Below are 16,526 nucleotides of genomic sequence, written 5' to 3' on the forward strand. Positions count from 1 at the left end.
GTAACAGCAATTTCCAGTGTTTTGTACTTGCATGTCACTGCCTTTAGATGTTACCTGCACAGTTCAGTGACAGATCATCTGCAGAGGAAAGCTAGTGCACAGGCAGTTAGGTGATAGGGAAAAAGGCACGCTGCAGTAATTACTTAGTTTTATTTTTATGTCAACATTTTTATTATTCTGTCAGCAGGCTTTTTTTGGAAAGAATTCAGATCAGATCTCAACCTTTGTGAATTAAGATAGTTCTAAGCTTTAAAAATACACAAGTGCGTATATTCATATTCATGTATACCTGATTCCCTTTGTCCACATAAGCAACACATAGTGCAGCCTGGGTGAGAGGTGTGTCTCATAACAGGTTTCATTAAAAGTGCTTGTGCAGCCCTTCAGGGCTTCTTTATTGGAAGGTGGATCCTGTCGTTAATCTAATGCAGGCAAAAATTAGAAAGATAATACAGGGAAATACTGAGTCGTGATTCTGATTTCTTTTCAGACAGAACTTTGGCACTTGGGTCTTCTTTCTGAGGGGTTTTACATGGTTTTTTGTCATATAATTTGAATAGTTCATTACAAGACTGTAGGAAGGGCATTTTTAAAAAGCTTATTTCCCAGTGTGGAACTGAAGCTTATCAGACTTGAATAAATCTCAACATCTTAAAAAGACAAAGATATAGTAGCTTCTGATACTCTCAGAATGTTATTTACCAGATATCTTGAATTTAGGGTTTATAAAATTTAAATAGGTTCACAACTATTAAGTGTGTGATTGAATACTCTATTAATGTTTTTTTTTTTAACTGTACCTGACCTCAGAGCATTTTCAGTGCAAAGCTATGTGCCTGAAGATAGGACATCAGTTTGTAACATGGCTAAAAGAATGGCTAAAGAATGGCTAAAGAATGCAGGACTTCTAGTTGGTATTTGCATATGCAGTGGAATGCTAAATTTGGCCCTTACGTGACTGAATCCTCTTTCTTAACTCTGCAGAATGGTGTTTTGTTATCTATCTATTGACTATATTGTGTTTTTCCTTGGTATATTTGTCTGTTAGTATACTTTTAATGACTGCCATCAAACTGGCATGCAAGTTAGTGGGTTGTATGCTTTTTAAATGGAATAGGCATTATTGGCAAATATGCAGGTGACCGTAAATGTCATCTTAAATTCTTCATTGGGTGGAGAACACGTGAATTCATTCATTAATTTGTCATTTGACTTTATAAAACTTTGATTTATAAACCATAGATTTGGGTGGTAGACGAGTGCTAGAAGACTATTTAAGATCTTCTTGTGTTTCTTACTCTCACAATGATTGTAATCCTATTGATGCCGTTCTGTTATTCTGTTATTCTTCTGTTATTCAAAGAGGTTCTTACATGTAGGATTCTTGTTCTGTCAAGGTCAGAATTCATTCCAAAAAGCAATGACAGAGTACCTTGAGATAGACTCAGAACTATTTTTTCCTCTTTTGGGAGGCATGTGTTCTCTCTAAAGAACAAAAAGAAATTAAGCAACAGATTATGCCATCTTTCTTTTTATAGACTTGTACTGTATTTTCAGAAAATTAGGGAGGGGCATGTGAGTGTTTAAACAGGCAGGCTGCCTTGTGTACTTTCTATAATTGTGCAGAGGTTGGCCAGTGAATTCTGGTTGCAAACAGTGCAGGGAGTACTGTAGGGAACACGATATACGGTTTTCCTGATGTCCTACCAATGAAACATAAACAAGTGTGGAAGAAACAAGCAAGGTGGGAGAAATTTTGCAGTATATACACTTTACTACTAATTGAACTGAAGGGCAAATAAAAAGTTTGCAGTGTGATCATTAATTCTTTACCAAACTTACAATTGAATGTTATTTTATTTTAGAGACAGAGTGATTGGTCTGATGATGACGGCTTGTGATTTGTGTTCTGTAACAAAGTTGTGGCCAGTTACCAGGCTGACAGCCAATGATATATATGCGGAGTTCTGGGCTGAGGTATGTGTGTTGCTTTTGTGTACTCTCTTTATAAATGGAAATAACCAGGAAGAAAAAAAAAACAACCATAAGTATTTTTCAGTCAATATCTTAGCATGTGTATTTTGAAGAGTGTTCGTTGGTGCATGCACATCTTTTGTTGTTAACTCTGAAGCTATTTAAAGAGCTAACTTAGCTTCCTAATTTTCAGGCAGCGTTTTTTCTCTCTGCCAAGGATGAATTTAGAAAGTATGACCTAACATAAAGTGACCAAACAGCAAAATGCAGAAGAAAACCTGTAAGGTTTTTTGAGTCACTATCTGTAGTTTTCTGACAGATCTATTTGTATTTTAGAAATGCAAAATATAAAACCAGCTTCCTGGTCAGCTGTCTTGAAACACACTTATAAAGCTGTAGTATGAATCCAGGAAATGCTGAAGTGAATATGACAAACCTTAAATTTGTTCTGAGCCCACTATTTGAATCTTCTTCGTGAATCAGCTCAACAACTGGGTCTTAGAGAGAGATGATTTTTTTAATATACTGAAAGTTAGTCCACAGTAAAGATGTGCTGAGAATTGAAACAAGGCATTGAGCTGTGCTGTTGTAGCCATGTTCACAAATAAAGATGCAATCACACATGGCTTATGCTGAGGAGTAAATGTTCTAATTGTTTAAATTTTCAAGTGGAGGTGACTACTTTAGGGTTAAGGAATAAATTCTGGGAGTGTTGCATGGAGTTGAGAAGATACGCTGTATTTTCAGAATGACTTGTATATGTGTATGATAAAGTGGTGGTCTTTTCTGTTATGTGCCGTGTGGAAGTCTGCAGAATTCAGTGGACTTATTACTGTTTTACACAGCTGTGAAATGGAAATCAGGCCCACAGAATTGATGTAGCATGCATATAGTATGGAGATTTTTGTCTGGCCTGTTGCATGTTTGTTATAAAACTCGAGATGTGCATGGATTGTGGGTGTTTTTGTATTCATGTCTTCTCATTCTCTTAATTGCAAACTGCTCAGGCTACAATAACATATTTGAAAAATGCAGATTGTATAACCTCAAAGATCTACTTCAGTACTCACTTTCTAAAATGTCAGCACTGGAAAGTGAGTTTTCTTATGAGTGATATAATGGAGGTGTAATGTTGCTGTGCCTCACTGATGACAGATGCAGCTTTTTTGCCTACAACTCAAAAGACTTTTAAATGCAAATCTTGTGAACTCAGTGGAGAAGGAAGAATCAAACTCATTTTTCCTACTTGACAGTAGTCTATAATTCCATCTTTACATAATTTAGCCTGCCCAGGCTTTGACCTGTTTTGTAATCTGAGGATGACTTAATAAAAGTGGATCTTGTTATATTGCTACTTTGTGGAGCAATTTTAAATTGGAGGTTACTGGTATTTTTTTTATACTGGTAAATTACAGGTCGCTGTAAATGAGTGTTTTACTGAATGTTCTTTAAGAAGAAGTTACTTGATATATGGCAAGGGTTGGATATGTTGTGATCCAGCCACAGGTCTAAACACTTCTGGAAATTGAAAAAATGAAGACGCATGTGGAGAAAATCCTGGGAAAGCTAAACCAGTAGAAAGTTTAGATTGTATTTCACAGCAGAAGTTGTTACTCAATTGGGAAAAAAGTTAAACTCTAGGAAAGTATGTCTGACTAGATTGAATGGTTATGTTACAGTTATAAAAGTAGGATAGAATGTTGCTTTGAATTACTACTTGAGTTTATAATCTTATCGTGTTGATTGATTTAAGCAGAGTGTTTTTTGTAATATTTCTTCTTTGTGTAATCATTAATGTCTACATTTAGCCCGTATCCGGGGCTAAACTATTGCAGTTGCTCTATTACCTGATGATCCCTCCCCAGTCAAGAATTGGGATCAGGAAAATGAGAGAAGACCCACTAGCTGTAATGACAATGGATTTAATGAAACAGCCAAACTAATACCAAAGCCAATATAAAGTATATAAAGTTATACTCAGCCCAGCTAATGTACAGTGGTCACAACAACCAGGAAAGCAGTGCTCAGGAGAAGAAAGAGGAGCAGATTCAGAAGGAGCAAAACCCCAAGCAGAAGACACCTCTCCCCTCTTCAGCAAACTTCCCCCTTTATGCTGAACATGACGTTTATGGTCTGGGATACACCTGTGAGCCAACTCAGGTCAGCTGCCCTGGCTGACTCTGAACTGCTCATCACCTGCGGAGCATGGCTCGCCTGTGGTTCTATCCCTGCGAAAGTGGGACAATTAACTAAAACAGCAATTTAGAATAGGTTGCAGCAGTTTTGTGGTATGTCACGCTGATCTTTTTTTCATTGAATGAAGCTCAGTATAGCTAGTGTTTCAGCTAAGATCCACCTTGTTATTACTCAGCATGAAGCTTTCCCACAGTGCTACAACACAAGCAAAATAATACTTTTGCTGATCAGTTATATAGGATTACAACCTTGTATAAGATTTGTCTGTTGTGTGTTTTTTTGTGAGATATGAGACACTAGACACTTGTTAAATCCTTTCTGCAGTATTTTTTTTGTGAGATTTATAAGCCCCCTTTTTTAGCCATACTGCAAATACAACACAAACTTCTTTGCTTAAAATTTCAACTTTAACTTTCTAATCATGATCATATCTATGAGGATATAAACAGTGTTTTTTACATCAGCGTATCGTATATGTGTTTGTGCATTCTAGTGCATGCATTCCATCTAATCATAATACTTTTTTTGCTGTGAGGTTGGTCAACAATTGTCACAGGTTGTGGCTTCTCCATCATCGGAGGTACTCAAAACCTGACTGAACACAGCCCTGGATCATCTGCTGTAGCTGATCTTGCTGGGGTAGTTGTATGGGATAGATTAGATGATCTCAAGAGGTCCCTTCCAACCCAGACCATTCTGTGATACCTTTTTCTTTCAAGGTCAGATGGTCAACATAAACCTGAGCTTTGTTCAGTTTTGGTATAATCAGTCAGAGGCTGGATAGCTTTCTCAAAGCTCTGACTTCAAATGTTTTTCAGGCACTCAATGTTATGTTAGTCAAAGAGCTTAAAAAAATGATGCTAAATGGTTTAGTGTTGAGTTTCTTATCACTGAGACTATAGTAGGAGACAGTTTTCTGTTGTATATTACATATGTCTTTGGATATGCTGCATCTTTCTCATTATGGGGGATATTGTCTTTAAAGAAGGCTGTTTGACAGGCAGCTTCTTCAAAGAAGCTGGTCAAAAAGACTGGGCTCTTGTCAAAGAGGGCACGTTGTAAATTCATCTATTTTACTCAGCTTTTCTTTGGATGGGTGAGTTGTGTTCTATTGGTCATTGTATTATAGTGCTTTAGACAAGTGATGTTTTGAATAATGTGACTAACTATGAATATAATTAACTGATTTATTTGATTTTATTCTTCCAGTTCCTTCTTATTATGGAGACACCTTTGGAAACAAGGAAAATGTGTGTACATTGACTAAAAAACTTATTTTTCAGGGTCTGCTATTTATATTATCATTTAGGTGAATGTACAAAATGGGTCTCTCCTTTGACAGTTTTCTGAGATTGCCTTAGACTTATACCACGCATTATTTTATATTCTGGATTTTTAGATTGAAATACAATAGAAGATGGAAAGTATTTCAGATATCAGTAGTTTTTGGTTTTTGTTTTCCTAATCTCTCTCTCTCTCTGGTTTTCTCCAGGGGGATGAAATGAAGAAAACAGGTATTCAACCAATTCCTATGATGGACAGAGATAAGAAGGATGAAGTTCCTCAGGGTCAGGTATGAACTGTCTCAGTAAAATGATAAGTGTTTACATGTATGGAAAAAACATTTTATATGTTAATGAACATTGCATTTGATGTTAGGGTATGTGAGCTACTGAGTTCTGCGTGCACGATGGTTTATTTTTTTAAGCAGCGGTGGAAAACTCGTTTTCAGATGTTTACTTAACAGCAAAGGGCATAGTGTCGTTTGTCACCTGTTCCATTCTTTGTACTTGTAACTCTAGCTAAACCTGCAATCACCTATGATTCTGAGAAGCGTTAGTAACACTTTTTCAATTCAGTAAATGGTTATTTCAGCCCTTAGTTTAAAAGTTTCACTATTCTATCCTGAATGCAAAGTGAAATTCATCACCTTTCCTGGTTAAAATATGCAGGTTCAGATTTCAAAATATTTGTGATTTTAGACTGATATTCTTCACTAGGTTTTTTTTATAACTACAATCACTGCTTTTTTACATAGCTAAAATAATAATAATAAAAAAACCATTATGAAGAATTTGTTGAGAATAAACAATAAAAAGTATATTTTGAAGATCCTCAACTGTCTGTTTTTCAGAGTCTTTGGTATCGATTTTCCTGTGCATAAATGTGCAGACTTGACTGCTTTTTTATGCTTTCCTTGGGGAAAATTGGTGTTTTGTAAACTCAGATTTGAGGAGAAAAAGGTCTTTGAACTAAGTTTTTTGTGTAAATGAAAAAGGTAGCTTTTCCTTTACCTGATCAGAGAAGAACAAATGTAAATTTGTCTGTTGTCCATTCGTATACATATATTTATCTGTGCACGGCTGCTTTTTTTATTTCAATGGCTTCTGATGCACTAGTTAGCACTTACAAAGCATTTAATGAACTCTGAAATAAACAATGATATTTAAAATAAATTATAAATGAGAAAGTATCACAAAATCAGTGTAGATTAATTTCTTGGTAAGCAAGACTATGGAAATTTTTATGTTCTGACACTTTACTCCACATGGTCTATGAAATTTTAGCATAAAAACTATTACCTTCACTATAGTAAGTTAATTTACTAAATTTCTTTAGTATAAGCCTAAAAAGAGAAAAAACACTTTTCTGCATTTGGTTTATTTTTCCACACAGTCTATTAGTTATCTCTAAATATCTTGAAAAGTACACAGTATTATACTAAGCAGTCATCTTGGCATTTGTGAAAGAACTGTTAATGGGGTGAGAGCACAGAGCTAAGAAATAAGATTTTTTTTTTTCTCTCTTTAAAACAAACTAAGTATTGTTCCAGGTACTGTCTTCATCAGGTTCTTTTATACTTTGTGCTCTGTTTCATGGTCCTTAATAGTGTAATAGTAAAATATTAAGCAAAATAGAACGTTAAAAGCAAACTTCAGTAGTATTGTTGTAGCTGCTGTATCTTTCAACAACATTACAGCAAAATGTGAGATTTAGGACATATAGACTTCTGTGGAAGTAAGGATTCCTGCATTCCTGTAGAGACTGGAGAATTTAATAAAGCATTATGATCCATTTCCTTGGGCTCTAACAAAAAGAATTAATGGCTATTTTTATGTGGATTTGTGTTAAAGCATTAATATCTTATTTAAATGATGATGTTTAGGAAATGAGGATTTGCATAAACATGTCACCTTTGAAAAAACCTATTTCTGCCTCAAGTACTCATCTTTGATGAGAATAGCTTGTACTTAGGTATTCCTCTCACTTGGGTGGCTGAGTCAGTTGGTCTCTGTTGAGGTTTACATCCTTTGCAGCGCGTGTTAAGCTCTCTGAGTTTGAAGTCTTCTACTGTGGAGCCTGCACTGAGGATTTGTTCCTTACTCAGCAATGATTCTGGCACTCCCTTTTCTGCCCCTCCTTTTGGAACCTGTGAAAAAACCAGAAATGCCAAAATTGCGCAGTGACCTGAAAGCCCTTTCAATAGGCAAGTCAGGCCAACTGAGTAATGAGGGGGGAAAGAAGCAACAGTTTATGTTCTTCACCTATTCAAATCTTATTACTGAAAAAATGTTTTCAAGTTGAAAACAAAAGGTTTACTCTTATGCAGCAAGGATTAAATTGTTAAGGTTGATTTCTTACCTCTAGTCACAGCATTAAAGGTCCAGCTCTTAAAACTAGCACTATGTTTAGGATGCACAGTTGAAAAGACAGAAACAAAAAGATATTTTCCAGTTCCTCTTGCTTATGCATCTTTAGGACATAAGTACACTGCCTTTCCTGCAGTGACTTTAATACTTTGCTCACACCTAAGTGAACTCGAGGCTTTCTGTCTAGCCACAGCAATACGAAAAGTGATCTGGAATAATTTATTCAGATAATCTGAACATTTTACAAACAGGATTTGCATGAGTTTGCTCTGGTCAGAAATGGAAACTCTTGCAAAGGAATGTTTTTGATTAGCTTGACTTTATTCAAAACCTAAATCCATTGAGCCTTTTAGGATTTTTTTCTCTTTGATTGATATACATTTTAACTTAAGAACTTTCAGGATCTTAAAGCACACTTTTTATCCTAAATACTGGGGTTCCAAAGAGAAGGTTGTTCAGAATATATTGCAGATGAATTTAGTTTAGTTCAAATTTTTTGTGTTTTGCAATGGCAACACACTTCTCATTGAACCCAAAGGTCTACAGTGTGACTGTACCTCAGGTCCCATTTTAATTTTTGATAGCTATGGAGTAATCTGCTATTTTCCAGTGAAATAAAAGTCCCCCTTAAAAACAAACAAACAAGAAAATCAGAAGAAAGGAAAAAAACCTGCACCATGCAAAACAGAAACTTTTTGTTGATGAGCAGGCATCGCAGCTGTAGCCTTGCCTTCTCACCAGCTGCAGTTTCTTTTTATTGGTTACTTCATCTTAAGTTGATGGGTTCTCAGGTCAGAAAATGTACCTTACAGTTTTTTAAAGTACAGAATGGACTTGGTTACACAGCAGTAAGGGAGGAATCTCTGTATTGATGGAGGTGAGAACAAAAGTAGCTTTTCAATTTCTGAATAAGGGCCAATGTTTAGACTTAGAAAGAGACTTACTATCAAATGCTTTGGTCATGGGACAGTACATTGTATTTCACTAAAAGTAATTTAAACACTCTGCCCAAAGAAAGGGATCTTAGTGCACGGATTTAACTATCATGAGAGTCTGTGATAAAATGAGTGGTGTGGTAACAGATCAGAATTTATCTTGACATCCTTGCTATTATATAAGTAGCATTTTCTATAAATTGCCTTGTGTCATGACAATTCAGCTGTGACATGGTAGCTGTCATAGGTCCCCTAAGTCTGTATGAATCAGATATCATTAAAAAGGTGCTCTAAATAGATTGATATGATAATGGTAAAAATCTATCACTGAACAGCATACATGAAAAGAAATTGCTAACCAATTGTTGATCACAGTGCACACCTTTTAGAAACTTTCCAAAGGTGCAAAGCCCCTAGGCATCTCAGGTAAATTGAGCTATGGAATACATACTCTGGAGGATATCAGAACAATCCAGAATCTGACCATATTTTGGCAATGATGCACAACTTTCCTTTTTTTTTTTTTTTAAAAAAAAAAATTTAATCACAAGAATAATGGTGCAGATGGCAGAGCCATTTCTGCAAACTGCTTCCTGCCACTGCTGACACCAAAAAGCCAGATTCTGTGCAAATCAATTGAATCTACTGAATAATGAAAGGCCAGTATAAAATCCTATCTAGAAGCCATAAAATCCTAAGAAGAAGCCATATTAGTCATAAAAGAGAAGCACATAAGCAACTTGTAATTGCCAGAGTTCACTGTTACTGTTTCATTTTAAAGTATTCGGATATTAAGAGAAGATGCAGAAATATGAAGTACTAACATAAGTAGCAATTAAGTAGTCAACTGTTTTGAGCTAGTTAACTATTAACTTTCAGTGCTGTAATTTGGCAACGTTTAACTGGTTTTTTGCGGTGCTGTTTTTCATAGATTGGGTTCTACAATGCTGTAGCCATCCCATGTTACACCACACTTGCACAGATCTTTCCTCCAACTGGGCCACTACTCCGAGCATGCAGGTGAGTAAATGGGCAAGTTTTTGCCCAATGTATAGCTTGGTTAAAGAAAAAGCAAACATGCTTTGCAAGTTTGTTGGGAAATACAGACTTATTTTTAGAATTTGCTTGCAGGTTAACGTGGATACACACCTTGCATTAATCTGTGCTCTAGAAAACCAGAGGCAATAAGTACAGTCTGGGACTATCCAATGCAGATCTACAGATGCAGCTGATTAAAAGGGTTGACGCCAAAAGCATTTAGAAACAGGTTCAGTGCTTATATCCCTCTCTAGTCTGGTTCAGTGCAATTTCCCTCTGTGCCCTTTCTACTTCAGCGTGGTTCTCACAACTAAGATTGGCTAGACTTCCATTTCATTTAAAAAATGTGGTTTTGGCATGTAGTTTTATATCTCGTTAGAACATTTTTATTAAAAAGCAGGAAAAGAAAGATCCCCAGAATATCCAGTAATTGGGAGCATAAGTGTAGTACCACTGGGATGTGGGAGAGGCAAATGTAACTTTGTCCTATCAATCAGTTGGGATGTAGCTTGGGATCTTCTAGAGGAGAGGCAAGGGTCCTTAACCAATTGGCTGCTGCTACCCTGGAATGATGGTGGATCTCTGTCCAATAGTTACAATCTTCCCTGACAAAACTGCTGTTGAAACCAGTATGCTTCAAGAAAATATTTCAGTTTCAGGCTAGTAAGTATTCTCTAAAGAAAAATGGTTCATAAAACCCCAGCAATCTTTGGTCATATCCAGGGATAAGAGGCCTGTTTTTCTGTGCTGCTATTGGCACCTCTCTTTTAATATATCCTTTTTTTTTCTCTTGTGTTCTTTAAACGCTAGCTTTCGTTGAACTTTTTCTTTGTCCTACATGGCAGATCTACCTACTCGTCTATTTTCCTGATCTTGTGCACTGAATGATCTATGTGAATTAACAGAAGGGTGCCCACTGTATACAAAATTCCATGAAATCTAACAGAGTCGTTAATAAAAAAAACATTCATTTGCACCCAAACATTATTTCATATAACAATGATAAGAACGTGTAGGTCTGTACGAGTGGGATGGCGAAAATGAAAGCCAGTGAGTATCTAGGAGCCGTCATTAACAGTCGGCTGTGCATGGCTGTACAACCCTTAAATCAAGATGGAGGGAATATTAGGTTGGATTAGAGACTATACTTCTGTAGTTATTACATTAATGGGGCTACAGCTGGAGTCCCATTTAGCGTCTGTGTTTTAGGAAGAGTAAAGACACTAGCAAATAAGAGAAGATAAAGAAAGCGCTCAAGAAATGTTTTGGATCTTAGCAGTGAGAGACTAAAAAACCCTGACATATTATATTTAGCATTATGAAGGTCTACATGCAGCTTGCTGTATACTTTTTAAAAGAGAGAGGTAAAAGGGTTGCAGGTCTGAGGCAGAGTTACTGTGATGAAATTGCCAAGGTCTGTCTTTTCAGGCGGTCAGGCTAGGTATCCTTATAGTAGTGTCTTTTGTCCTTAGAAGCCATGAAAGTAACGTCTGGTAAATAATAGGCAGTAATTTGTTACCCTAAATTGAGTATATGTGGAAGTATTAATAAGTGCATATTTTAGTGGTTCCATCAGTTACAGTATAGCATTAAACTCTTCTCTAGTTTCAAAATGCTGTGGACTGTGTTACTATCATAATGGTATCAAAGTCCAAATCCTGTTTTGGAATTTGGAGTTGCATTGTGGGGTAGGAACGTGTACTGCCTCAGCTGTGTTGACCTAATGTATATGTGTTGATAGTTTGATTATAGATAATTGAATAATGTGTACTCTGACAAATAAAGAGGAGTTGCTTTCAGTGTGAAATCAGAGAACGTGAAGTCAACTACAGAACCGCTTGTAATCCTTTCAGTCTTTACAAGGTTGAGAGCCATCCAGCTGCTTTTACTGAGAGGTAGTCTGAGATCTTGGAAATTTATTTATTTATTTATTTATTTATTTCACTTTGTAATCCGTCCTTGAAGGCATGTTGCTTCAGCTGTATGGATGGCTGAAAGCTAAATGTCTGTTATTCAATGCGTGTAACTAGAATGCAGTTCTTTGTGTAACCATGTTTACAGTCAGGAAGAGTTTTATACTGTTTACATGGACTAAACAGCATCAACTATAATACCCACCGTTAGAAAGGCAGTGGTAGTTACCATGAGTGTTTCCAGTTACATGTTTTTACTCAAGCTAACAAGTGTTGTCACAGTGAAAATTTTTATTTCTTTTGTATTAGTCATTTGTCAGCATCTGGGCATACTTTTACTCCCCAAATCATTAAATATATGCAGAGTCTGTATGATTAATAAAGTAACTTCAGCACTGGATGTCAGGAAAGTTTCGTTACTAGCACAAGCAAATGGGAGGTCTTAAGTATGGGTTTGTATTTACTGTAGAACCATTTGCATAAGCCTGCCAATGCATTTGGTAAGAAGTTCGCATTGTTATTCCACTTACTGGGAACTGAGGTTTAGAAAGGCTAGGCTGAGTGCTTAGCCTTTCTTAGACTGCACAGCAGAGTTCTGGGAAGACCCCTATCTTTTGATTTCCAGCCACATGGATATCCAAATAACTCTTACTTGCAAAAGTGACTTGTAATACTTGATGGCTGATCTTTCAGTACTCAGCTGAGAAGATAGAAAGTTGAATTGTACAGTATCAAGCACCCATATACATATGTGTTCTACATGAAAGATTCTCCATGATTCTGAAGATCAAGCATGAACATCTTTTCAAGAGTAGGTTCCTCTGCAAAAGGTGTGGTGTCTGAAGTAAAAGCAATTAGACTCTTGGCAGAGATTAAATGATTTTTTTCCTATTCTAGAAATTATGTTTGTTGTTGGAATTCCATTTGTAGTTATAATATTTACACTTCTGAAAGCTACACTGGGACAGTCTCCAGACTGGGCATGGCTCTGCAGAGACACAGCTCCCTACCTTGCTCTTGTGCATTCTTTAATTTAGATTGTACTTATGCAGAACTGGGGCGTAGATGTGTGGATGGGGTTTAAGATCTCCATAAGACTGAAGGGTTTCCTGAAAATACACACTATAGCATAAAGTCTTCGGAGGAGCAGTTTGATAGTTTTAGCTTAGCCTTGAGATTATCCTCCGCTGTCTGTTTGAGGGGGATGAGGAGAAGTATTGAGAGTTCAGACTAGGAGATGGAGAGCAGAGAATCAAGAACAGAGATCTAACTTCAAGTCGCCAATTACTAAAGAGTATGTTATTGCAGGGTTTAGGTTACTCCGGAGTGTTTCAAATAGCTCATTTTGTGCTACGTTTTTTCTACTTTTATTTTTGATAGGTGATATTCCTCTCGGTGCAATGAGAGGAATACAGCTTCGTTCTTGTTTGGTATTGCCTCAGCTGCTGACTAAACCGATTTTGATATCACCACTTCACCAGCAGTATTTGTTCTTGGAATGCAGTGTTTAAGCTGCTGCGTCCTTGAGTTGTTTGGAACACGGGCAACAGCTGCAAATAATAGCAGTAGAAGCAGCCAAGGCAGCATGTCAACATCAAGGTTTTTATTTTGAGAGCCTCTGGGCATTTATTCCAGACATGCAGGAGCCAGGGCTTCATCGGGAGCACAAAGGCAAATGAATCTTATTATATACATTTTTATTTTTTTAAAATAGGAGTCACTGATTTCCCTGAGGTAAGGTAGCAGCTAAGAATGTAAAAGGCTTTTTTGTCTAGTAATTTATTCCATATTTTTAAATACTCTCTTGTCATTATGTATAGATCAAAACTACCAGACACCTGTGTTACAGTATTCAGAACAAGTTCTATGTGTCTTTTGAAGCCCACGTACTCAGTAGGCCTACCAAAGTGGCAAATCTATGATAGTATATTTATTCTGAGCATGAGGTGAAGTGATTTATTTCTTTTTCCTTTTATTTCAGATCAAATAATTTTAGACAATTTTCCATTTGCTTTCAGGTCTCTCAATTCTTTCCAAAATGGTTATAATTTTAAAATATTTTGGCTGCAATTCTCCTCATTACTTTCCTAGTTTCAGGAAACGGACCTAGAAATAGTGATGGTTCATTTTTTCTGATCCTTAGTGCCTGAGATTCAGTGCCATATTAATGCCGGTTTCATGACTTCCAGTTGGCCTGGAGCACTGGCAGAGCCGGCTTCCATCTGCCTGCAGAAAATGGTGTAGGTGTTCCCCTAGAGGGCACCAGCTTTCTTCGGTAGACACCATCAGATCCTGCCCTCCCCCATCCCCAGAAAATGGAACAATTTTTCTTCTTACCTGTTTTCTGTGCTTTCGGCTCGTTATTTGCTGTTTTATCAACTGCTTCAGCAAAACCGTGACATAAAAATCAGAAGAGCTCTGCCATATAAGTTCCAATGAAATACAATATGACACAGCATGTAAGACCTTAGTACTTTTACCACCCTGTTTGTTTACTGAAGGCATCTAAGAACTGTTGTTTTAGTAACTAGGTATCTGGTAGTATGAAATTGAAACAGTTGAGCTTGCTCTTGTTCTCTCTGTATTTGGCATAGATTGCAAGTATGGTCTGCTGTTGGGTATTACCAACATAGACTTCCAAGTCACTGGAGTGGTACTAGTGTACAGCAAGTAAGATTGTGGGTACTCCTTTCAGATCGCTGGAACATTACTAGCTTGATTTCTTATCATTTTATGGTTTGTGAACCAAAATTTGGACCTGGTGGTTGGCCAAGCGGTGAGCCACTAAAAAAATCTGTGTCTCAAGGAAGGGTTACTCTTTAAATGTAGTAGATTATTAGTGTGATCACCACATTTGTCATCGGAAGTTCATACTATAGTGTTGGCATGCAACATTTTAAACACTGTTAGGCAGGAGTTTCAGAAAGCTTAATGTGCTTCTGTGGTTTCCAGTGAAGGGGGCGTCCTGTCAAGAGTCCTGATCTCTGTGGTGGTTTTGACAAGCACTGAAGTATGCTGTGGTAAAATCCTTCAAGTCCAAAGTGAGAAAGGCCAGTTGTCTCCAGACTGCTGTTTCAGACTCTCCATAGACGTGTCTCTCTTGGGTCACAGCTGGGTTTTCTCTGCAGCCGTGAGGGCTAGAAATTCGAATGGAAGCAGGTGCTAGCCACTAGCTCCAGTGCTCATTCTGGGCAAGGTATGCCATAGGCTTATATACACTTCACATGTATGTGCACCACACAGAATTACAAAGTGGGATCACTGAAGATGAAGGATGAAATAATGTATGATAAAAGCCTGATGACATGCAGGTACTTACATACAGCATAAACTACATCTGAAAGTATAGTACAGGAGGCAGTATTGTTAGGAAGAGATCCTAGTAAACTTATGAACAGTGCTTTACCTCTGACTTTTTTGGTTCCCCAGGGACAATCTCAACCAATGGGAGAAAGTAACAAGAGGTGAGGAAGCCTCTATATGGATTGCCTCCCAGTCTCTTGCTCCTGGGACCTCAGATTCACTTCCTGTGAAGATCGATGACTGAAGAGCAACAACAGATTGCTTTAACCCAAAAAGCATCCCTTCTTGTTTTGGGGGTTGTTTTCGTTTTGTTTCATTTTTGTTTGAACAAAAAAAACAAAAAAAAAAAAAAAGAAAAAGAAAAGCTACAAAATTCTAACTAAGAAGCAGATCTGCCTGGGAAGGTAACATCCATGCTGTTACCTCAGCTAAATGACTCTGGCAGCCAATCTCCTGACCTACACCAGTGACACATCATGTACAGAGGGAAAACGACAACCTGGATGTTTTGGAGTCAGCTATCAAAAGAGAACTTACTACTTGTGAATATAAAAGACTGGCCTTATCTCACAGGCTACATTGCTGAGGCCTTAATTTAAAACAGGGATGTGTGGGGTGGGGAAATCTTAGGGGTTACTTCTAAATTGTATCTTTCTAGTAAGGGTTTCAATGGTACTTTTATTATACCGTACTGTGGCTGGCTTTAACACCAGTGTCACTTGGGAGTTCTTGGCTATAAATAGAACAATATATCCATTGCTATTGTGAATGTTTATGTGTGATCTACTTGTAATCAGTTTGAACTCCAGCAGAATCTTAGAGACTCTAATTCATGCTTAGGTTACAGACAATTCTCTTGCTACAAATTAAAGGAAAACCAACATTCAGGTTAAATTTTTGACGTACTTCACTAAGCATCTTGATGCAAATTGTCTGTCACTCACAAGGGAAATGCTGAAAGAACTAGTGATGGTGCTTTGTTCTTCAGAACGATTTATAAACCTAGACAATTCCTCCCTTAAAACACTGGAAGTACTGGATATTTATCTCCAATGCGAGAGAGAGTTTCAGGTTGGAGTTTTTGTACGCATAGTGACAGAAGTATCAGATTAAAATTTAAATGTGACAGCAAAGATTTCCTTGCCTAGCTCACAGTTAAGTCATCATTTTTATTTCTACCTGCTGAGTTGTGTTTTAAAAGGTATTAGAGACATACCTGAAGTATGCTATCTGCTGGGAACAAAAGCCTTGTCAGAAAAGTCAGATCTGATAAGAGGGATTGTGGTACCATTACAATAAATCAAAAATGGTTTTGTATTGACTAGCTTTTGTGTTGCACAGTAACACTGCATGTCTTCTACTGCTCTTTTTCCCCATCCTGTAATGACTGAAATTAAGAAACTTCTCCATTTGTCTGTTTGCTTTTTTCCCCTAGTTCAGTAAAATTTTCATTCTTAGAACTGCATTTCCTAGTGAAAGAATAGCTTACTGAAGAAAACTACTCTAAAATACTGTGT

General features: G+C 37.0%; 1 protein-coding gene across 1 annotated transcript; it reads left to right on the plus strand.

The window, feature by feature from the left end:
• Window positions 1-1,869: 1,869 nt before the first annotated feature.
• On the plus strand, window positions 1,870-15,869 carry LOC104497203 (cAMP and cAMP-inhibited cGMP 3',5'-cyclic phosphodiesterase 10A-like). The gene is made up of 4 exons (XM_010140423.1): window positions 1,870-1,977; window positions 5,663-5,743; window positions 9,687-9,775; window positions 15,136-15,869. The coding sequence occupies exons 1-4, from the start codon at window positions 1,885-1,887 to the stop codon at window positions 15,251-15,253; spliced, it is 381 nt and encodes a 126-aa protein (XP_010138725.1). The 5' UTR covers window positions 1,870-1,884; the 3' UTR covers window positions 15,254-15,869.
• Window positions 15,870-16,526: the final 657 nt, after the last annotated feature.

This window comes from Buceros rhinoceros, unplaced genomic scaffold (genome assembly GCF_000710305.1).
Source record: "Buceros rhinoceros silvestris isolate BGI_N320 unplaced genomic scaffold, ASM71030v1 scaffold37517, whole genome shotgun sequence".
NCBI classification, from domain to species: domain Eukaryota; kingdom Metazoa; phylum Chordata; class Aves; order Bucerotiformes; family Bucerotidae; genus Buceros; species Buceros rhinoceros.

Coding starts and splice junctions, on each gene's coding strand:
- LOC104497203 (XM_010140423.1), top strand. CDS start 1,885: ATGATGACGGCTTGTGATTTGTGTTCTGTAACAAAGTTGTGGCCAGTT. Junction 1,978..5,662: donor ATGCGGAGTTCTGGGCTGAG/GTATGTGTGTTG, acceptor GGTTTTCTCCAG/GGGGATGAAATGAAGAAAAC. Junction 9,776..15,135: donor CCACTACTCCGAGCATGCAG/GTGAGTAAATGG, acceptor TTGGTTCCCCAG/GGACAATCTCAACCAATGGG.